At 37.7% G+C, this 24592-nt stretch overlaps 2 protein-coding genes across 4 annotated transcripts in view; both read right to left on the reverse strand.

Annotated features, from left to right (window-relative positions):
• The window catches only part of LOC134840219 (kinesin-like protein KIF9), a 510307-nt gene that overhangs the window by 170605 nt on the left and 315110 nt on the right, over window positions 1–24592 (reverse strand). The gene's annotated exons all lie outside the window — the stretch shown is intronic.
• Window positions 1774–24072, reverse strand: LOC134839440 (zinc transporter ZIP12-like). Of its 2 annotated transcripts, none has more exons than XM_063855110.1 (9): window positions 23862–24072; window positions 16835–17203; window positions 16300–16509; window positions 12010–12310; window positions 11632–11805; window positions 10847–11085; window positions 7168–7408; window positions 2401–2564; window positions 1774–2161 (listed from the first exon to the last, which is right to left on the reverse strand). In XM_063855110.1, exons 1-9 carry the CDS (start codon window positions 24045–24047, stop codon window positions 2018–2020), a joined length of 2028 nt encoding a protein of 675 aa, XP_063711180.1. In that variant the 5' UTR covers window positions 24048–24072; the 3' UTR covers window positions 1774–2017. The 2 variants fall into 2 exon arrangements, with proteins under 2 accessions (XP_063711180.1, XP_063711099.1); XM_063855029.1 differs by having other exon boundaries at window positions 7168–7429.

A 24592-nucleotide genomic window follows, 5' to 3' on the forward strand; every position in this document is an offset into this window, starting at 1 on the left:
AGCAGAGATGCACCTGGAAAATAAAACATCAGATAAAAGACTATGGATTTTTAATGAAATAGAACTGAAGGCTGCGGTTTTAATCAAAAGGGACTTATAAATAGAATATTATTGATTTGAAAACAAAATAATATGTTGAAAATTCCCTGATGATGAAGGGATATAAAGGAGCAGGTGTAACCTGAGTACTTTAATAGATGAATCAACCACCGGTTTATGATTATGAGCAAAGAACTGGTCTGAAATCTTCCTTGCTTCATTTTGCTCTGTCAGTAGTAAGTCACTCAATCTTCTCAAATTTAGCTTCACAAGAAAAATTAATTTCAATTTTCTGTTTTTTACTATCTGATAAAATTAGTCTTTTTCAACAAGAAAAAAGAATTCAGTTTTTTCTTTTAAAATCGATCAAAAAGTAAATCGAGAGAAACAAAACAATACAGCAACCATACACTGACGATCACCCAGTAACTCACCGGGCAAATCCACGAACGACGTCTAATCAATCCAGGAGAAACAAAACTGACCTACCTATTGAAGCTTGACTCGAGTAATCAACACCACCATCAACCATAGTAAGAAGGTAAAATATTAAAGAAAAAACAGGATTATAAACCCCATCATAGATATATTTCATTAAGCTGTTCGATTCATTTATATAAAACAATATCCCTGTCAATCAAACCAGTCAATTTTTCAGACAATTGTTTCTTTCAAAAAAAACCAACCGATTAAAAATTAACTACTGCTAATATTTAGCAACTTCGCGAAAATGAATAGAAATTTTCATCATTTTCGCGAAGTTGCTGAATATTAGCAATTCTAATTTCAACATTTACACTTCTTGTCATTCTCCAGAATGATGATACGCAAAAAGTATCGGGTTCTCACAAAGTTACTCGTTATGACTGTTCCGCGATGCAGGAAAATCAAATGTATGCTTTAAATCAAGTGGCTCCATGTAAAATTAGCCCAGAAAACCTCTTATACTACCAACCTCTTATACTACCGATAGCACAATTAGCGCATATCAGCGGTCTTATATATCATACGTGAACGCAGTTATAAGTAAAGTAAAATAATTTCCCATTCGTTATAACTGCGGAATGTGAGCAAATTCCTCCATCGTTCAGAACATGAACATGATTACCTATGAAATTATTAAACCACCGGAAGATTGCGAAAAAGCAGCAAAAGACAACAAAATTACAATGAATGAAGATGGACACACCCATGAACTAATTGTCAAGATGGATGAAAGTATTCTACAATACAGAAACGAAGGAACGTTACTAGACGGCGACAGTTCGACAGCATGTAACCTTTGGCACCAATATAACTAAATTTGAGGCGAGAGCTCTCGCCGAAAAAAAACGCAAATGCTCAAAGAACAATAGCCTGTTTTTTTTTTTAATTTTGCCCCTGCGGCGCATAATAATAAAATTTTCGACAAAATTGGGACCTTATAATCTTTTCAGAGAGCTCGGAAACCTAAAAATTGCCGGCAAAATTGTCTTTTTTTTTCGAAAAACCGCCCTCTCGAAAAAATTCTAGATCCACCCCCTGGAAACAAAAAATTAAAGCCGCTATAAACCTGAATTAACGCACTACTCAAATAAGTCATACCCGAGTTGACTAGATTTTACCGTTCGTCTCACTAAATAAACTTTATTCTATTCTGTTCTCTATAGATTTCAACCTAAACCGATATTAATGAGCAAAGCCACCCTCTAGAAAAATTTCTGCGCACCCCACTGATTTCATCATGGACACGAAAGTATAACAGAAAAGACCACATTAATTTAACATTTGAGTATTTTTCATACTGTAATACTAGTTTTTTTGCTTTATCTCTTTTTATCCAAGTTTAAGTGACCTAGATATAGTGTATACAACATTAAGTGCAGTCTAGTAGATACTGTTTAAAATAATTTTGATTGGCTTCTGCAACACGAGTGAGCGCCAGTTAGATTTTCACGGAAATCTCGTGTCGGGTCATGTCGTGTCCGTTCGGATGTTGTCAATGGCTGTTGTCGTTGGAGTGAGACTGAGACTCAAAGAGGGCGAGTGACAACATGAGGCAGAACCCAAGCACCAGCCCCATGTTCTGTACGCCAAATACAATCCAGGGCGAGTTAGTGTTAACGTGCATCATTTGTGGCAACTAAACAGCAGTGTACAACTGTGAACTATAAAACATCATGGTGATTGACACGACTGTTTACCATATTTCTACCAGGAATTGTTTTTATTCACCTTTCCGTTTGTGACAAAACCCGTAATGTTGACGAATAATCCAAGTCCAAGGTTGTATAGTCTTCATAAACGATGTTTTGAAGTCATTGGTTGCCTCAAAATTAGATTCAGTGGGGGAAGAAATTCAAGACATAATCTCATACTAACCATGTCAATGAATGCGACGTATATGAACATGCCAGCTGTGAGTGCAAATATCCACTGGTAGGCGGAACTGTGGTGTTCCGACAGAAACAGACCAATGTACAAGCCCAGGAAGGATGCCATCGAAGATATCGCATTCAGCACCAGAATACGCACAATTGGAATGCCTGAAAACAGTGTACCCTCGTCAGTGTATTAACAATGCATCTTTCATTCGCTCATCAAAACTTAGGTTTGAACAACAAAATCCAACATACAAGCCAGAGCTGTTGTTGTTGTTGTTGTTAGCCCACGCGGGTCGGGTTGGGCTCTTCTGTCTCCAGGTCAAGGAACTTAGCAACCTCTACCGGCCGAAGCCACAGGTCTGCTGGGGTGAGTGGGGAGGGGTTTTGGGAGCAGTTGAAAAGGTGACATGTTGTGTGGGGGGCAAGGGAACAGGTTGGGCAAAGGTGGGAGATGGAGCTGTCGAGGCGGGATAGGTAAGTGTTAAGGAGCCGGCTGTAGCCAGACCGGAGTTGGGAGAGCTTACAGCGCGTGGGACGTGGGAGAGATTTTTCAGAGGGGTCAATCTTTGGGGGAGGGATACAAATAACTTTAGACGGAGGGGTTTCGGCTAGGAACTTGGTTACAAGGGAGGTATGGTTGTCTTTTAAAATTGGTTTGTAGTAGTTAAAAATAAAAGTGGAGACTTCGTCTCGGTCGTCCAGAACTAGAGGGTGGTTTGCGTAGACTGAAAAGTCGGTTAAAATTTTCTGGGTGTCTTCTTTGAAGCAGCTTATAATTGAGGGGCGAGGTAGACGGGGAGGAGGGGGATGTGAATGTATAAAATTAATGGGATGGTGGGAACGATAGGTAGAGATAAAAAATTGAGATGACAGAAGGGTATGGTGGTCTTTGACCGTTAGGATTCACTGTGCAGGTGGGCAGTGGAACTCATTAGTTTTGATCCAGTAACAACGCGAAGGGATTGGTTTTGTGCAACCTGCAGGCAATTTATGGAGGTGTTACTTGATGCGTGGGACCATGCGGGTGCTGCATAGTCAAGTATCGGGCGAATTAAAGCTTTAAAAGTTAGGAGGAGGGTTTCTTTGGAGTGACCCCAGGTTGATCCTGCTAATGCCTTCAGGATTCCGATCCTGCGTCTGGCCTTTTCAGCGGATTGTTTGCAGTGAGTGGCAAAACAAAGTGTTGGATCAAATGTCACCCCTAAGATTGTTGGATTTTTGTTTAGGGGTAGCGCCTCGTTATTTAAAAGAACACTAGGTGTTTTATTAAATTCTTTGTTATAAGAGGAGAAAAGTGTAACTGATCCTTTAGAGGACGCGAAACTTAGTTTGCGTGAGGTGAAAAAATCGTAGATCCTTTTTAGGTAGCTATTGATGGAGTTTGAGGCGATATCAATATTGGAACTGCTTGCGAAGGGGTGGAAATCGTCTGCATACGAAACAAGGTTTACATTATCGGGAGGTGGCGGTGCATCATGGACATAAAAATTGAAGAGTGTGGGTGATAAAACAGAACCTTGGGGTACGCCACAGTGGATTATTCGATGGGGGGATGTGTGTTCACGGAATGAGGTGGCAGCCTGTCGACCATTAAGGTAATTACTTAGCCAGCGGACTAGACTTCTTGGGAGGGGAGTGTCATGAACGAGTTCCACAAGTGAGCGATGACACACCATGTCGAAAGCCTTAGATAAGTCAAGTGTGGCCAGTACCGTACGTTTAGGGGGGCGATTTTGGTTAAAACCGTCTGAAATGTAAAATTCGAGAGTGGAGAGAGCTGTGGTGGTGGAGTGAAAAGGGCGGAAGCCGTGTTGGTGTTTGGCGTTGGGGAGATGTTTGGTAAAGATGGGGTGAACGAGCCTCTCCAGAATTTTAACTGCTGGGCAGAGTAAGGATATAGGTCTGTAAGATGTTGATTGTTTAAGATCCTTATTGGGCTTTGGAAGCGGTGCAATTTTTGAATTTTTCCAAATTTGGGGGATAATGTTTTCGGACAAAGAGATATTAAAAAGGTATGTTAAGTATTGAGTAGCAAGTGGGCCGAGATGTTTAAGATGTATATTACAAAGGCCGTCGGGACCTAGCGCTCGCGATGGTTTGCTGTCTGCAATGGCTTGTTTAGTATTTTTAGGGGTAAAAATTGGGCTGTCTGACAGCGGTAGTTTGGCAATTTTTCTTCTCGTTATACGAAGGAGTTTGTCAGAGGCGTGGGGTCTGGCATTGGTGAATTGTTTGTTAAAAGAGCTGGTAATATCACGAGGTGAGTGTATGGGTTTAGAACCAAAAGTAATGGGGTGTCTTCCTGCCACGGGCTTAGATCCATTTAAGGAGCGTACCACTTTCCAGAACTTTCTGGCACCAGTGCGGTAGTCGCAAGTCCGGAGGAATTCTCGCCATTTATTTTCTTTGTCCTTTGCTGTCTGTTTCATGAGTCTACAGTTCAGTTGGGATATGACTTCTGGGGGAAGATTTTGTTGTCGGCTTAAATCTCTTTCGGCGGCAAGGGCAGTGGACTCGGGGGAAAGAGAGGGAGTGAAGTGGCGAATACGGCCAGCGGGGATGTGGTGGCGTGCTGCCCTGAGCACCAGGTCCCTCAAGAATTTCTCTCCGGCGGCAACTCCGGAAGGTGGAACCGCTGAAAAGAAACGCTCCTCAATTTCCTCTGTGAATTTGATCCAATCTGCTTTTAAAAAATTTATAAAAGTCCTTTTAGGTGAAAAATTTGTAAAATCATCCAAGGGTAGTTCTAGAAGAATGGGTAGGTGATCTGATCCTAGAGATTTAATTGGGGTCCATGATGTGGAGAGTAAGAGCGATTGGGATGCGAGGGAAATATCTGGTGACGAGAGTTGGTTTTCTGAGTTAAAAGGGACTCTGGTTTGTGTGTCATCATTTAATGGTGCAAAGGTGGATTCGGTTATTTCATTGCTAAGTACAGAGCCGCGTTGATCTTCCTCGATGTTGGAGTTCCATAGTTGTGAATGTGCGTTGGCATCCCCGAGTACTAAGGCGTCCCCAGGTTCAAGTAGTTCGGCAAGGGACGCAGAGTAACCAGGGGGACAGCTCGAGCGAGGGGGGATGTAGAAATTATAAATACGAAGCTTGGATGAACTGGCTACCACTGATATGCCCATAGCCTCTAGTGTTCCATCGTTGTTAATATTTATTTCTTCGTATTGTATCGACTGATGTATGGCTATGAGAAGAACGCCCCCTTCTTTTTCTCGATCTTTTCTAATTAAAGTGTAGTGTGAGCCAAGTGAGGGGTTTCGAGATTTCTTTCTTAATTTAGTTTTTTGGAAGACAGCAATATGAATTTGATTTTGAGATAAGAAAGCAGCAATTTCGGGTGCTTTTCCGGAGATACCGTTGCAATTAAATTGAAGGATTTTTAAAAGGCCTTTGGCGGGGTGTGGTGAACTATTTACACTATTAACAGCAGTATGGTTAAAATGGTTGTTTGAACTTGAGTTATTTACACTATTTACACGATTACGATTTGCGCGATTTTGGGAGGAGGAATTATTATTCGAGGAGGTGGGAAGGGTGGGAGGGGGAGGGGGGTTAGGGAGGTGGGGTTGGGGGGCGGTTAGGGAAGTTGAACAAGTTTGGGAGTTGGGGGTGGTCAAGTTAGAGGACCTGGTGCCTGGGGGAGGTAAAATGTAGGTAGAGGTACAGGTAGGGCAATAGTAGTCAGGGTGGTGTTGGTTAAGGTGGGTAAGACCACTACATTTAAGGTGAATGTAACCACAGATGTGGCACCAGACACTGGGCTGGGTGCGTTTGATGCGGAAAGAGCAAGGGGAGCAAAAGTAAGGCCCTGGACCAGGGTTTGGATTAATGCCGGAGCGGAGTAGTAGTATAAGGATGAGCAGACGGAGCAGCCTGGCCGGCTTCAGACGCTCCGTAACCGTAAACCCGGAGACTTCTGAGCTTCTCCCGACCCAATGGGAGGGGGGGCTTGACGCCATTTGCATCTTGGTGGGGCCCAAGATGTCGGATCCACCACTGGAAGGCGGCGTCGTCTGGATCCACAAGCCAGAGCTCGCAGTTTTAAAACGCTAAACGCTTCTCCCCAACTCTGTTTGCATAGCCCTTCATCTAAAGAACGGTTTTCGTGGCACTGTTTTACTGTTGTTGCATGGCTAGTTTAGTGAACTTCATAATCACTTCGAAACAATTGTTCATCAGGTTTAATCACTATGCAAAGGACTAAAAATAATTCATAACAGATAATTCGGTTATCAGCAAGTTTGCCTCCATAATTCACCACACAACGCCTCAGGCGCCCCAATTAAGCCAATGATAAATCAGTGAAAATAGGGAAGAAAAGCCGGCAGCTTCCGCAAACAGTAATATTTATTTGAACTGCTGGCATAAGCAAGACAAGCCTTGTGGGATGCTTGAAGCAGGCACCGTCTACGCCACTCAGGTCGGTAGTTCGAGGCCTACTGTGATCCATACTTTTCCTGCGCTAAGCTCAATTCTACGCCAGAAAAATTAGATGTAGGTTATAAGCCAGGTAAAAATAGCGCTTATGGGAAGGAAAATTCACAGATTCACTAGTGTATAATTGGTCTACGAAAAAATGACCGGACTTCAGTTATATAATCATAATATCCGACAGCTATAATCAGAATTATCATCTTATTCGACAGAATCATCAACTTATCCGAAAGCTATATTCAAAATGATCACTTATCCGACAGCTATATTCAAAATTATCATCTTATCCGAGAGCTATATATAGAAAACTAGAACTGACCACAGTCGAATAGGATGGCGAAGTCTCCCAATTCGTGAGGCAATTCATGGAAGATGACTGCAATACTAGTAGCCAGTCCGGCACTCTGGCCTGCTCCAAATGCAGCCCCGACTGCCAGGCCATCTGCCAGATTGTGGAACATATCGCCCAGCATGATCATCATGACTAGAGGGAACTTGTCCTCTGGGATTCCAAACCGAGTATCCTGTCCACTCGTCACACATTTGGACTGCTTGGCCATCTTCAGAAATGCATGCACGCTCTAAGAACAGAAATACATTGCATACAAAACACAGCTTATTCTTTGGTTTATATGAATTAATCCAGGCCAACAAACAGTTGGAAAAGAGTCAATGAACGCAAGTAAACAGAATAAAAAATACAGTGCTTGTTTTTTGAAAAAACATCAACAGTATTGAAATATCCCAAAAGTTTTTCCCGTTGATCAGAAAATAAGCGTCGAGATTTTTCCTTCGGTTTTCAAATAAATAACAATGACATCATCTTTGCATTCTTTCAATTTCAAAACAACTTTACGATTCCAAATTTTACACAGAGGCCAAGCGGAGCTTCGCACCACTTGCGATTTAACAGAAACATAAAAAAAACATTTACTCGAAAAAAGTTAAATGTTGAAGTGAAGAAAAAAAAATCGGGGCCCAGCTAAAGCAGGAGGTATGTGTTTGATATTGAATGAGTTTGCTATACTGATGCGGTACGAAAAGTGTGATTTCAAAAATTGGACTTCGCACAAAACCTTAGTTGTTTCTACTAAAATAAGTTAAAAGATTGAAAAATTTTGAGATAATCGATTTTCCCAAAAGGAGATACCATTTCTCCTACAAAAAATAAGGAGCCGTCGCTTCTGCAGGGATTTTTTAAATCTCAGATTTGATTGTGAGTAGTTTTTCAGATTTGATTGTTTTTCCCGGTAAGAGCAGGTTGTGGCCGCTTAAGCAGACAAAATTCACAAAACCGGGTTTCTCGATTGAATTGGGTTTCTAAGAATTGGCACGGTAGTTTTCGCGCAAACTTTGACTTGTTTGAGTACCATAAATTTTTTAAAACAAAGTGGGCATAGCCAGTTATGAAGATAGATTTTCAACAACCTGTTGTTTCGATTCATTCTATGATCTAAGATATCAGATTTGGCAGGATAAATTGCGAAAAAAGTCCAAAAAACGCTCAACTAATCAAAACTTGGACATTTCCGAGAATCATAGCTTTTTGTGTGAGAAAATAGCGCGTAGCCACTTATGCCGAAGGGATTCACTCAACCTGTAGTTTCGATTGAATCCAAAATCTCAGATTTGGGAGGGTAGTTCTCGAGAAAGGTCAATAGTTAAAAAACGGTCAGAAAATCAAAATTTTGATTTTTCGGAGAGCCATAGCTTTTAGTGTCAGCATAAGCAAATGAGCTTCCGATAACCCATTCTTTGAATTGAACCCAAAATCTCAAAAATGGCAGCGATTTTTTGTTATATGATCAAGTTTAAAAAACGGTCAAAAATGAAAAAAAGACTACTCCGAGGGCCATAACTTTATGCTTAGAAAAATTTGAACCTAGCCGCTCATGAAGGGAGCTTTTCGAAGCCGTTCTATTCATTGAAACCAAAAACTCAAGATTTGGGAGATTTATTTTTCGAGAAAATGAAAAAAAAAATAAAAAAAATATGGGTAAAATATTCCCCCACAGATATTTTCGAACGCTGTAGACAGAGGGCTCAAGTGCGAAGAGACTCTAGGCGAGTAAACAGGCAGACAGGGGAGTAGGCGATCTTCCAATTGATACCCTTATTGAAAATCAGAAGAAGTTTCTGAAAACTTAAACTTTTCCAATAAATTTGGAAATAATTTTCCATAATGAAAACTAGCCGCTCATGAAGGGAGCTTTTCGAAGCCGTTCTATTCATTGAAACCAAAAACTCAAGATTCGAGAGATTTATTTTTCGAGAAAATGAAAAAAAAAATCAAAAAAATATGGGTAAACTATTCCCCCACAGATATTTTCGAACGCTGTAGACAGAGGGCTCAAGTGCGAAGAGACTCTAGGCGAGTAAACAGGCAGACAGGGGAGTAAGCGATCTTCCAATTGATACCCATATTGAAAATCAGAACAAATTTCTGAAAAACTTAAGCTTTTCCAATAAATTCGGAAATAATTTTCCATAATGAAAACAAAAAGAAATATCAACAAACCGATTGGCAAATACACAACCAATTTGAAAATTGCAAAGGAGTGTTAAAATTGTGATTCCCTATAACCGACCCAAAATTAGGTCATTAAGCCGATAAAAAATAGGCCAAAATAACTAGAGGCGCAACTAAAGCTGGAAATACCTGTATGGTAATTTTTGATTTTATTGTTCTGGTGCGGGATGAAATGGTTAAATTCAAAATTTTAAAAATTAGACTTCAACCAAACTTAGTTAATGCTTTTTAAAAAATGAGTTAAATTTTTGTGATTTTGGAATATTCTCGGAGACATGAACTTTTTGACCAAATTTTAGGGCGTAGTATCTTATTCACGGAGGCTTCCCACAACCTGTTGCCTCGATTAAACCCGCAATCTGTTGCCTCGATTGATATCAGATTGAGTTGTTTTCGAGAGGAGTCCAAAAGTGTCAAAAAAGACGGACAAGAAATCAAAACATTGGCTTTCAGAGGGTCATATATTTTTGTGTGAAAAATTTGGGCGCAACCGCTTATTTAGTGGGCTTCCCACAACCCGTTTATTCCATTGAAACCAAAATCTCAGGTTTGGGAGGGTAGTTTACAAGAAAAGTCAAAAAATTTCAAAAAAGGGACAAAAAATCGCAAATTTGACTTTTCCGAAGGTCATAGCTTTCTATTTTAAAAAAAATAGAATCACTTATGCAGGGGAGATTCCCACAACCTGTTCTATTCACTGAACTTAAAATTCCAAATTTGGGAGGGTAGTTTTTGAATAAAAAATGTCAAAAATCCAAAATTATAGGTCAAAAATCCCCCATACACTTTTTCGAAGGCTGTAGAAAGCGAAATAAGGTTTTAAAAAAGCCTAGGGAATTACACAGACGCATAGAGAAGTAGACGGACTTTTTCATAATACCTGTTTTTATCAAACAGAATTTTTCATAATACCTTGTTTTATCAAACAAGCATTTGGGCCGAGGTTTTTTTAGGGAAACGAAAAAAAAAACAAACAAAGAAATACGAAATCGAGGTAAGTAAAATTACAAATTGTAAGAGTAAATCAAACACTATAAGCAACATTTAATAAAATAGCGCGCAGCAAAAAATGGAATCCAAGATATGACAACTAAGCCGACAACAAATAAGCAGACAAATAATTGGCCGACAATTTTACTTGATAGACTATTTCCCATTTGAAAAAAAAAACAGGTCCTGGTCAGATTCGAACCTGGACCTCTGCCGTCCCAGGCCATTTCTTTACTTCCAGGCTAAGTTGGCTCGGAACGCAGAAAAGCTTGAATTCATTATGAACCAAGATACGAGTGATTCTGTTAGACAAGTTGATAACACGAAAAAGTATATTCCAGTTTGATAACGCGTAAAAACTTATGCAATCAGTCTGTAACTTAACTGAAACAAAATTTCTACCTTTTTGAGCTCTCATTACTTCGATTGTACCAAAAAGAAAGATAGTCCTAGAAAACTCTTAGTTTCATTGATATACCTTCTGTTCATTTGTGGAGTTTGCACCATTAGTTGATTTGCAGCAACTGTTCGGTTTTGGAATCACACCCGCAGTACTATCTTGAGGCTGGCTACTACTTGCAGCAGTACACACAGTAGTTCCCGCGTGGTCTATGTCTCCTGCATATACAGAGTTGCGCCTTTCTCTGTCTCTACAGGAGCTAACTGTGATCACGTGAGAGCAGTTCTTTAAAATTCCACTGCTGACACCAACGCCTCCTGAAACGAAAGTATATTCAAATAAATCGACGAAAGACATCTCACACAGAGTCTTCGAAACTTTTATTTGGAAAATCCACCCCCTCACGAAATTTCTAGATACGAGGGTGTAAAGGAGAGAAAGCTCTATGGCAGCCGGAAATCAGTAAATCAAGTACAAAAAATTGCTCTAGGTTTTGTTCAATTTAGTCCTCGGGTAAAAACATAGCCGACAAATGGAATAGCCAATGAATGTTTTTCATGACCTTTACACTTAAGCTGTTCGATAGTAGAGTTATAAAACAAATAAATATAAAATCAAACACCGAAAAATCAAATTTGAGCGTGAACAAACTTTAAGCCCGTTTGCCGAAAAAAAATCATCGCAATCTATATCAGTGACTTCATTGCATTCATTGAAACTTCATAAAAACAGAGGAACTAAAACAAATTCAATTCGAAAATCACATTGATCATTGTAAATGGTAGCTTTTGAAAGCAATCATTCACTCGAGGTATTTGAAACCCAAAAGTACCAACATTTCAAGTAAATCAGTGTCCACTCACCGTGTATTGTGACACTACTGCATGTGTCCGCTGCTGTTGCTGTGTTACTGCAAACGATTGATCCATTCATCAGGGGGTCCACCTCCTGCTCTCCCTTCTCACCCACGCCCGCATCCAGATTGGAGAAGTCCGCAGCACCTCCGCCACCACAAGATCCATGCACTTCTTTGGTTCCTTAAACATCATTTCTTAATTGATTACTTTATACATATATTTCGTGTAAGATGAAAAGCTGCCAATTTCTATCTTTTCACTGCACTGGTAACTCGAAAAGCAAGCAAAATTGATCATTTTGACAAATGAGTTTGAGAGCGAATCAATTTTTACTTTCATGAGCCCTTTTACTATGTTCAGCAACCTTTAAACATAGCGACTAACCTAAACAACTGCTCATGCAATTTGAAGTCTCGGCATGTTGTTCCAAATCGAGATCCTCTGGGGACTTCTGGAAGTGATTGTGCACGTGTACACGTGCCCCTGTGGAGATCGGCGAGGATGGACACATCATCTCCTCCGCCTCTTCATGGTCCGACAATGAACTACTTTCTCTTTTGTGATACTTGCGATGACTATGGTGATGATGGTTATTATTATTATGACCATGATGATTATGATGATTTTGGTGACCATGTTCGTGACGATGGTTCCGGTCTCTTCTTCTGGCGTCGACTTCCTCACTCTTTAATGATACATAAAAATACAACAACTATTGAATCTTGCCAAAATTATTATCAACATCTTTCCTATCGCACACGAGAATTCATTCTGATCGTTCTTGAAGTTTACCAAAATATTCTGGTAATTATTCTTTTTTTTGTACCGACGACGTAGTCAAGCAAGTTAGTAATCATGCATAATTCTTTTCCCTGCAGAAGCAGCTTCCACGAAGACCTTTCATTCAATGTCAAGATATGTCATACTGAAACCCTTTTAGTCGTGATTCGAATTAAACATCGTTCTGAATAATTACTTTTCAGACCAATTTTGAGCGGAGACTGAATGATATTAGAGAAACGCACAAATTACAATAAGGGGTTACATTCTGATCGAAATTCTTTTAAACTAAAAATGCAATTTTCAATATCGTTAAAAAATCCATTTTTGCGACTTCGTCATTTCAAAAAACTGAATCGGATGCAGTACAAATATTAACATAGAGGCGAAGTTGCACTTCGCATACACAAGCAAAAATATTACTGATAACGCTACTGGGAAAAACTGAAGTAGAGCTTAGAGTCTATCAAATTTCTTAGTGACGCACGCCAATTATGAGTCTACCTATTTTCTAAGTGACGCAAGCCAATTCTGACGCATTAGCAGTACGTCAATTTGAAGAAAAAAATTACCAAGTAACATGCGTCAATTTATAGAGCGGACGCATGTTAACTACTATACGAAAAAGCTTATTCAAACATCTGACTCTGCCCAGGTTCGAACCCTCTTATTTGTTGCGCGTCTCCTTCCCTACCTCTACGCTACAGATCCATGATACCTTGAAGCTAAAGTGGTATTTGTAATATAATAGTGTGTTAATATCCTTAGCATTGGCTGTTCTTAATTGCTGCTTATTGATCAAACTGCATACTAATATTTGCGATTTAGATTGGAAAAAAAGAGCTCATACTATCACACAAGCTTTGTTTGTGTAAACAATAAGAAAATCGTCACAGAACTAGGCTGGAAAATCCAGAAGACTGGGAGAAAACTTATTTAAACTTTTGAGTTACAAAAAAATCTGAACATCACAAATGTTTCACCCCCTCCAGGAGCACAACTGCAAAAAAAAGGGTTGGCTCTTCAAACGAAAATTCATAATGCAACAAAACAGATATAACATCAGCCGAAACCATGTAAGCCGAAGAAAACTTCAAGTGAAAAAAAAGGAAAACAATCTGCGAAAAACGGAAAAGAAAAACAAGAGTTGTTTTGAAAGCCACAAATTTCGAATGGAACGGCCATAAAAAAAGACATGCTCAAAAATTATCTGTTGCCTGGCTTTCCATCAGAACAGACTTGCCAGCTGATTGTGTTTAACTAGTTGTTAACCCGAAAAAGTCTATATTTCGATTTGATAACGCTTGCTATCATAAAGTCTATAAAGTAAACGGTTACAAGATGTAGATGTACCAATTACAGGAAAACAACAAAACTGCTAATTACATAGATATTGTTTACCACACAAAATAGTCAGTATGTGGCAACTAGGCCGACAAAATGTAGACGATAGGCCGACACTTTTTGGAAACGGGAAATTTTCAGTTCAAAAACATGTCCCGCCTGGATTCGAACCTGACCTTAGTTGAGACAACTTTGCGCTTCTAAACCTCTAGCTTGAACAATATGAATGCCCCGATAAACGATCAAAAATTGACTAAAAAGGTTAATTTCAATGCCACCATCATCGAGTGGTCAATGATCGAGTGGTCAATCTGTGTTACAGCCAAAATTTTGAAAAATAGTGCCAAAATATTGGAAGCTCCGCCGACTGTACTGCCTTGATCCAATTGCATCAAAATGGTATTCCATTAAACGGTTGGATCAAATTAACTGCAACACTTGGCTCACAGTTTATGTTTGTTCACAGAAATCAGCAAACTTCAGCAGTCAAGTTAGATATTTGGATTATAAGGGGCAAATATAGATCCATCTCTCAATAAACCTTACAATCTAAATCAGTAATTCTACTACACGTAAATATGTAAAATGACACTACTATGTCCGAAGCTTTTCTTCGTTCTTGTCTAAATCCATCTTGATGCCCCTGACAGTTCAAAGCCCCCCTCTGTACAGATATTCAACTTAAGTAAAATTGCTGAGTCTGTTTCACGAAACATGCGTATTGGAACACCATTGCAATTAAATTTTTTTTTGCAAAACAACCATGCTGCAGCCATCAAATGGCCACAAGTTACCAGAAAGTTGAAAAGGTGTCACTGAACTCAAGAAAACAAAAAATGGTTTTTTGGAATATTTTGTTTTCAGTGTCGAAGCTCTTTGAATTTAAAGAATCATAACGACTGACAATTTTTTCAAAAAACTAGCTAAAAAAACTGGTTTTGTTTTTGAAAGAATACTCAGCCAATGTATATTTCTTTTTATTCCCCTTAGAAATCTGACAATTAAACTCAAATTTTGAAACAACAAGTCATTCTCGCTTTTTTGTGCAAATTGTAATTTTAATCTGAAGCGAGTAAAAAGCCTTCTTTTTAGCAAATGAACATAAACAATAATGAACATACAAAAATATCAAATATCAAACATCAAACAAAAACGCAAACAAATGTACACAGAGGCGAAGCCAAGCTTTGTATCACTTGCTATACAAAAATGAATGACTATGAAGACGAATCAAAAACAGAAAAAAACTACAAAAAATCGTTTTTTTTGTCAAAAGTCACAAAAATTGCAAAAAAGGACAAACTATTCCTGTAAAACATTACCTGCACCAATAGAAACTTTACAAAGAGCTTTCAAAATGTTAAACAGAAATCGAACTTTTCTGCGGACCTATGCCGAAAAATAAGCAGACACGAAATTTTCAGTTTCAACAAAAAAACAGGTCCCGACTGGAATCAAACTTTCCGATTCGAACCATTGACCTTTGTCTTTATAAGCAAGAGCGTTAGATCTTGCCGCATGAGCGAATTTACGTCTGAATTTTGTAATCATTATGAATCAAAAGTCAAATTATTCAAGTGATTTGTTAAGCTAGTTGTTAACACAAAAAAAAGTCAAAATTGCGATTTAAAAACGCTTCCTGATCGCAAGCGTAATTATCTTCACCGAAGAAAATCATCTACAAAGCATGGGACTGGAACAATAGCGAGTTAAATTTTGAACAAAACTAACTCCGTGAAAAAAAAAACAAAAAATATTGAAAAGTCAACATTTTTTATTTTTAAAAGTTGATTTTCAGATTATGAACATAAATTGACAAAATTGAGTCTATTTCAATTTAAAATATTTACCAAAACTAATTGAAAAACATTAGGTAAATGAGCCGACAGAAATAAGGCCGACAACCAATAACCTGAATATAATCCGAAACTTTTTCGAAAAAAAAAAACAATTACAAGACTTGCAACAAATTTCAATTTTTTAGTTTAAAAAAAACAAAAAATAAATCATCGCGACCTACATAAGAGAATGAAATACGTTCATCAAATGTTAACATAAAATTTTTGGCTATCAAGCAAAAACATATTATCCTATATAGATTTTTGGAGACTTCACTCTTCTGAAACTTTGTTGAGCTGTGTAAGAGGCTTCTTTTGATATAATTGTACTATCAATCAACTATGTAGTTTTCGGGTTATAATTGATTAACAAGAATAGCCAAAATGATGCATTTATGGGGTAAACGTTTGGTTTCGAATTTGGCAACATAAATTGCGCCATGATAATTCTAATAAAATTCTAAGCAACTTTTGTTCTTTTTCTCCGGATAATTTAAATCAGCACTGTATTCCTATCGCAGTGAATGTAAGCGCAGCCGATTTTCTTATCAACCCGCGACAGTTGCTTGTGAAATAACACGGATGCCTCTACTATCAACTTACAGTACATCCATAATATAACTTTCGGTCCTTACACCTAATAAAATAGCATCCAATACTCTGCTGACTAACAAACTGACTCGATTGCCGACTTAATTGTTGAGTGACTTACCGCGAGTGAGTGAGTGTGTCTGTGGTCTATGGACTGGTGCATAAGTGTCTCGAAGATGTAGAACAGATACACAGCCCCAACCACTGCCACACTTCTCCACAGCCACACCTCGTCTCCCTCTCCTTCCCCGCCCCCCTCATGATCATGCTCCGCTTCGCCGCTGACCCCAGAGCCTGAACCCGGGTGATGCGGTGAATGCAATTCCACAGCCTAAAACCAAACACGGTAGTCTATTGCGCAATTCGAGTCAAAACTTTCATATGCTGAAGTTTATATTCGAATTTAACATACAATGAAAGTTATGGTACACCTTTCGCCAGGTATAACTCCTCTTAGCAAATTTTCTATTAGGCCTCAAATTCTAATACCCAATTAGATAACAATGATTAGTGAAATTAACCTCTAATTTCATAGACCGAACCATCAAATTTATTTGCACAAAAGATAATTTTTTATAGCAGGAATCGATCTACTTGGCAGCTGATCTTCAAGCTAAAAAATACTTCGACCTAAGTTTCAAGAAATCAATTCTTACCATTGGCCATAGGTGAAGAATAGCATCACACGCCATACTAGACACAGCCAGACCAATGAAAAATTGAAGCATGATCTGCATAGCTGCCGAGTTTCGATCGCAGAGTACCAAAGGAATCCCCAAGAGCGACAACATACTGCAAAGCAAAATAGCTACCGTGCCGTAAACTGTAGCCATGCTCCTCGGTTCGACGGCGGAGTCTGCTAACTTTTTAGCTTCCCAGTGTTTCACATCATCCTTATGATCGCAACTATTCGATAGTATAGCACGAGAAAACAAAGCGGGGCATATTTTCAGTAGTTCGGAATCCGTAGGGCTTGTCCAGTTTATTGAATACAATCGTTGAACGTCCTCGTATGATAGACATGTCTATAATATGTTGCATTGATTTTTGGGCTAATTTTAAACAGCAAAAATTTTACAGGAAAACTACAAAAACCCCCAAAAAAATTTAAGATATTTTTAACATTCGAGCTTCACAGATCAAAACCAATTGGAAAACATTTTATGATCGACATTTTTTTGATTTAACAAAACCAATTTGAGAAACCTGGAGTCATAGATAACAGCAGAATTCCGCTGAATTATTGGAGCATAATTTGCCTTCCATGTGAAGGAAATCATATTCAAACACAAACCGACAATATAGAAAATGAGCGCGGAAAAAGTATTACACGTCTTCCTGGAAAAAAAACAAAGAAAAGAACAGCCAGTTACTGTTCAATTAGCGAAAAATCTCGGATCCAATATACTTAAAAATACATGAAACTTGGAGCTTTGTTGTAAATTTATTGAACATTTTTTCACAGAGGCAAGCAGAGCTTCGCATTACTAACTATAGAAAAATGAATGACTCGCAATAATTGCAGATGAACCGACAAATCGAGCAAAAAAAATTACAACAACATCCTTGAAACTGAAAAAACTGCACTTTCCACATGCGATAAAACCCATACATAGCAGGACAAACTAACCGACAAAAATAAAGAGATGAAAACTGTGGAAAAAAATTGATCTACTCAAAACATTTTCAAGTCCCCCTCAAAAATTCGAAAAAACGGGCATTTAAAAAGCAGACATGCTCAATAATTGTATGTTCCTCATTATTGTGTTCGTTGAAGAAAGTAGATATGAACAAAATTTCACTCATCCTGTGAAAAAAGTTACTAACGGGAAGAAGTCTGGTACCCGATTGCCATACCCTTGCTTAGCGCAAGAAAAATCAATTTTTCGGGTGCAGAGTGCGAAGCGCTAAATTTAATTTCCTGAGACTAAAAGTAAACTTTTCGACAAAGATTTTGATATTACGCCATTTAGAGCAATCTAGGTCAATTTAATCCATACTCCACTCTTCACTTTAAGCATCAAAAATATAAATATCGAACTTCCGATACCGAGAGAAAAAAAAGAAAATGGCCCCAAGCCAAAAAAAAATCATAAAACGAAAAATGCAGCTTATTGTTTTTCCAAGGTTAATTTGATTTAAATAACTCAGGCAAAAAATCACTATCAGCGCGTTGTATTAAACGAACAAATGAAGCAAAAAATCCTAATCAGAAAAAAAAATCCCAAAACATGGACAAAAATAAAAAACATTAAACCATTAAGAAAAGCAGCCAGTCGAATCCAGTCAGTTATATAAATCCCAGACAAGTGTCACTTGGCAGAACCATTAATATTCAAAAAAATAACTAATACAGGAACAAAAAATAAAACTATGCTATAATAGAAAAAAATTCCAAAAACCAGTAAGTCGGGAATCAGGAAAAAGGCGCCATTTCAGGACCTAATACAATTTTGAAAAACGAATTTTGAAAGTCGATACCTAAACGATGTCAGTGTTGAAAGAAAAAGCAAAGAACCTCTCGGCAATCCTTCAAGAAAAGCTAGAACCAAATCCTGACAGACAAGAATAATCCAAGAAGTATCAAAACCACACAACTTAAAGCTTACAGATTTTTGAAAAATCTTAGAAAAACTTTTCCATGTTTACCTCCACACGCTTCTGCTGTTTCTACGACGTCTAAATTGAAAGCATAGACAAGTCAGCCAATAAAACTATCCAGAGTGCTATTTGGAAAGGAAATACAAACCGGGGAAAACTAGCTTTGTAAATCATTCAATTAAGCGTATCACCTTTTAATCCCCTTTTACGTGCGTTTTCAGAAGTAAGCCAACAACAAAAAAAACAACAAGAAGGATACCTGGTTGGTGTGCAAGAACCTCAAAACTTTCCTACTATATTCATTAAAAAAATTTCAACAAAAATTTTTTGTATCTTTTTAAAAGTTTTTATCAACCACTAAGTGAAGTTTTTAAAGCAAGATGTGATTCGAGAACTGTAAAAACGCGTAGAAACTTAGTGATTTCGACATATTGGACAATATTTTTCCAACAAAAATGACAAACAAAAAAGTATATATATATGTTTTTTTTTAACTCAAATTTTTCATATTTTTTTAGAAAACCTTTATTGCCAAAAAGCACTAAATTAAACATCCACAATTTGCTAACTTTACAGTAAATTTAGATTTTTAAGCCTATAAGTATAAATAAACCAAATTTTCATATAACAGTCGTTACTCGATCGCTTCACTTGCTCGAAATTACACTAATCAAAAAATTTTCTCAGCACTGACATTTTTTCAAAAAGTTTCAAAATGTCGTTCAAATCACGACTGAAAAAGCTTCAAATTGGTATATCCCTTGACCCATTCAAGTGATATTTTGTAGTACCTGAGTTTGCGTGGAAAACCAAAAAAAAAACAAACACTCCCGAATACAACACACCCGAATACAAAATTCCTCTCCATTTTTCGTAGAAAAGTTTTAGCCTGAAAAGCATTTTGAGCCGAATATTTTCAGTTCTAGAAACAGCTATTTCCGATTCAAGTTCCCGCATATTACACCTTAAAAGGATGTTTCATTGACTTTTGGCTCGGAAAACAGTGTAAAACGAATAAATGAATTTAAAAAAAACATCGAAGGCAGAGGACGAAAAAGCAATATCGTAACTAAAAGGAAAGAGGTCAAAAAACCATTATATTTTGGATAATCTTCACAATTAAAGTATGACACTTCCAACGCACAACTTGAAAAGAGGGAAGTGAACGCTTTTTTTTTAAATGCCATAAATCTTTAAAAACTATCTAGTCAAAAAATGGCGTTCTTCTACTGTGTTCTTCCGAGAGATTAAATTAATACCATAGAAATCACAGACCATTAAACAGCATACCACACACAATACTACCCCGCTAACCAACTGGTTAAATAGGCACTAACACTTGAAAGCTCGCACTTGACATTGACAGAGAGAGAGAGAGGCATAGCAGAATTTCGCACGACTTGCTACCCGTACTGAACTTTTTGTGCCATTTCACGGCTGATCATCCATTTAGCAGGGGAGAGAATATGCCGCAGACATGATAACGCCTGACTGAAAACTTGACAAATTCATATTTATTTATACATTACTCGTATCTTGACTAATTGGTCTTTGTAGTTAAAAAATCACTTTTTCAGATTTTGTTCGAAATGAGCTTATCCAAATTTACCTCCTCGAGTCAAATATCTTCAAATGAAGGAAATTATGTCGCATCTACATCCCAAAAAAGAGGACGTCAGGTTAGTTTCAGGGGGTCAACGGGAGGGATAGTCGAAAAAACTAAATATCCCCGGTTTGAACTAATTAAAGCAATTCGTCACAAAATTTTTTGGCCAATAATCCTTCAATTTTTGCGAACCAGTAGCCGCAATAATTGCGAATCAATTAAAAAGATTTGATTGGTTGATACTATTAATCTCATTGAATAAATTAACAACAAATGTGCGACTACTTTTTAACGCATGATTTTTGCAAAATTTGATTGGAACATAAAAATCTTTAAACTTTCGCAAACCAGTAGCCACAATAATTGCGAATAAATTAAAAAGATTTGATTGGTTGATACTATTAATCTCATTGCATAAATTGCATTTTGTTTGTTAAGCATTTGGAAAAATGGCTAGTTAAAAAGTCAAATTTTTTTTCTGGAGAAAAAAGAACCTACCCCGAGCGCAAATACTTTTGAATGAAATTTAATTTTGTTTTATTTAGTTAAAAGTTTTGACTAACAATTAGTTTTATGTTGACAAGAAACAGAGAAAAGTGTCCACACGCCCCGCTACCAACGACTCCCTGCTTGCAATCAAAGAAAGATGCATCTACCCACTACAGTAAATTTTCAACAAAAAACTTCACCGATGTCAGAAAAAATCTGAAAAAAAAAACTAAAAATTTGAAGTAAAGTGTCACATTATCAAGCTGAGTTTATGATGTTGTTACAATTTAACCATTTCTTTAATTATCTTATAATACTGAAGATACCGATTTGAGCATATTCGGTTCAGACATGGTCATGTATCCTGCATATGTGAGCATGTTTAGTTCAGGTATGATAATGTATCCTGCAGGTGTGAGCATATTCAGTTCAGGCATGATCATGTATCCTGCGGGTGTGAGCATATTCAGTTCAGGCATGATCATGTATCCTGCAGGTGTGAGCATATTCGGTTCAGGAATGATCATGTATCCTGCAGATGTGAGCATGTTTAGTTCAGTTATGATCATGTATCCTGCAGGTGTGAGCATGTTCAGTTCAGGCATGATCATGTATGCTGCAGGTGTGAGCATATCTTCAGTTAGCACACCTGATGCATGTCTGATGCAGGTATGTGCATGCCGAATATAGACATGCTGCACATCTGTTACAGACATGAATTTTGCATGATTTTACAATGATCAGATATGATTATGGCCAAAAAGTTCGGTACGGGTATACAACACACAAGTAGATCGGCACCTAGCTGAAAGAAATCGAAACGAAAATACCTGGGTAAAAAAAACAATATCAACCAAAATTTTTAAACGACTGTCTCCAGTGAAGTTCAATTTCAACAACAGAGGCCGATAAACAAAATTTCAAGACTTGAAATACCATTTAAACAAAATTTATCGAGCGTTTATTAAGCAGACAAAATTTGGGTAGAATTGAGTTGTGCCAAGAAAAATTACAAGACAGTTGCTCTCGCAACTTTAAAACGTGAGCACAAAGCTCCATTGAACAGACAAAACCTCAATAAGTAGATTGAGCAGACAAAAATAACATCAATAAAAGTCCTAAAATGAAACAAAGCACCATTTAGCCGACAAATATAAGCAGAAATGACAGTTCACCTAGTTATTTTTCAAGCAGAATGTTTTTCAGCTATCAAGAGAACTGCTCATTGCCGGATTCGAGTCCTTGGCCCTCCAGGCTAAACGCGCAGCATCTGATCCAGAAAACCAGATTATGAACTTAGCCACCAAAAGATTTGGTGATTTCGCCAGACAAGTCTTTTTCAAAGAGGTGAAGCTGACGAAAGCAAAACATGGCAAACGAGAGCTTTCTAACTGGTAGAAAATGAAAAAGAAGTAAATTAACTGAAATAATGAGAAACAAAAACTTAATCTCTACAGCAATCTAACCTACGCAATCGACTACCTACATCTTCGCACTCTAATGCCTTAGCCGTTGCGTTATACGCCCAAGTGGTAATTCAATACCCAGTCACTTACATACTGGCTGGTATTTACCCAATACCAGATATACAGGCATTAACTATTGCACCACAACCGGCCTGAATTTTTTTTTAAAAATTATTTTCTGATTTTCTAACAAAAAAAACAGGCTGACTCAGCTAGAAAGATAAGCCGAAACCATGAAGGCCGGATAAAGCTTTTCAGCGAGAGAAAAAACAAAAGGAAAAAATACAGTTACGACATGTAAATTTTAAAATTACAGGAGTAAATCAAAACCTATTGCAATTACAACGAAAATTGCTAATACGAAAAATTCAGGGATGTTGCAACTAAGTCGACAAAAGATAGGCAGACTGAAAATAGGCCCACAATATAATGTTTCCCCGAAAACACCTTTTTCAAGCATACTGAAAAAACAAGGTCCGGCCGGGACTCGAAACGCTAACCTTAGGGTGCAAAGGCAACGGCGCTACTATTTACCAAGTGGGAAGGACACTAAAAGTTGTTAAGGTGCAATAGTAAAGCAAGATCAAATTCTTACAGATTTAATAGAAAAGTTGTTTACGGGAAAAAAAATTACTTCCCGATTACAAGACATATCTTCTCGCGAGCTTAAAAAAGCAGCCGAATAACTATTCAACAGAGTGCGGAACATATGAAAACAAGACTGCTTGTATGAGGGCGACGATGTTAATTGTCTCAGATTGGCAATCTTTTAACCCCCCATAACTTTACAATTAATCACAGAAGAAATATCTTTTACAAGTTTGAGCTCAGGACATCAAAGCTTATCAGATGGCATTAAAAATTTTCACCAAAAATGGCTAGCTAAAAGTCGAAATTAATCTGGAGAAACAAAAACCACCCGAGCACAAAACTACCACAATTTCTTCAAAAGTCGGAGATATAAGCAACAGCTATATATTGCATCGAGAAAATTTGGGAACGAATCGAGACACACAGTGTCGAGATGTGAAAAAATTTAGAGATGCAATATAAACTGTTGCTTATCTGGTTTGAAGTATGTAAAAAAATTCTAGCAAAACACACATATCTCAAAAGTTTTCACGCTAAAACGTCACTTTTACTTTCTATTTTGTTGCTTGATTGTTCTGGGAAAGATATCGCACTATTGTTTCAATTATTGCTCGTGTTTCAAAGATTACTATATTTTTGATACTCACCAGTAAACAGACAAATAAACCTTAATTCAATTAGCCAAAAACTAAACGAAACGGCATAAATCCAGACACGAAAAGAAATTTAGAAAGGGAAATACCAAATTAATATTTCAATAGCTGGATGTTAATAGAAGTGATATTAAACAGAAACAGTTACCAGGTCCACTCTGACCTGTATTAGCTTCAACCGAGCACGGCCGGTGCGTAAATAGAGACAGGGCCGACCCCAGTCTCATTAAGCGTTTGACTGATTGGAGCTATGTAACCCTGTACCAATTACACTTACGTCTAAGCTAAATTTCATAGATTCATCATGCAATGATGTAAACTGCATTTCTTCTAACTCTTCCCAGAAATCTTTTAATCGCTGTTCTTTAACAAAAGAAATATACTTCTCATCGACCAGATTTACTTCGCTTTTGCCAATTGAGCACAGCGTAAACAGTAACATAATAAGCCGCGTTGATGTCATCGTTGCTCTTAGTTTGATCTCATGAGGCTCTGAAAGTCATTACAACTTAAAATCAGAACATAAATCCCAAGGTAACAAAATTTACGGCACGTTTCCTTCATCAAAACAGGGTATAAAAAGTTGCTTCACGTTTCATTCATAGGTTGCCTGTTTTATCTTCGAAATACAAATGTAGAGCTAAAACCAAATCATTCGCAATATCGACGGTGACCTTGAACTGTTTAGGTGTTCAAATTTTTTTCTGTTTACGGTTAATTAGATTAGCCTGATTCTTGTGATAAACTTATTGCATGGAGTAGGCCAGACTCCACGTGATATGAGAATTGGAAAAACTTGGAAATATCTCGAAAACAACGAACTATTGGCGGTACCTTTTGATAAGGGACTTGGGTTTTACGTCATGAAAAAACTTACTTATGAAGCAAAACTGACCTAATTGCTAGAATCAGAACAGTTTGAGAGACATGATAACATGAATGATTCAGTTGTTCAAAAAAAAATGAGAAAAATTTTGAACAAAGAACTACTGGCCATGAACAATAAGG

This window comes from Symsagittifera roscoffensis, chromosome 1 (genome assembly GCF_963678635.1).
Source record: "Symsagittifera roscoffensis chromosome 1, txSymRosc1.1, whole genome shotgun sequence".
NCBI lineage: Eukaryota > Metazoa > Xenacoelomorpha > Acoela > Convolutidae > Symsagittifera > Symsagittifera roscoffensis.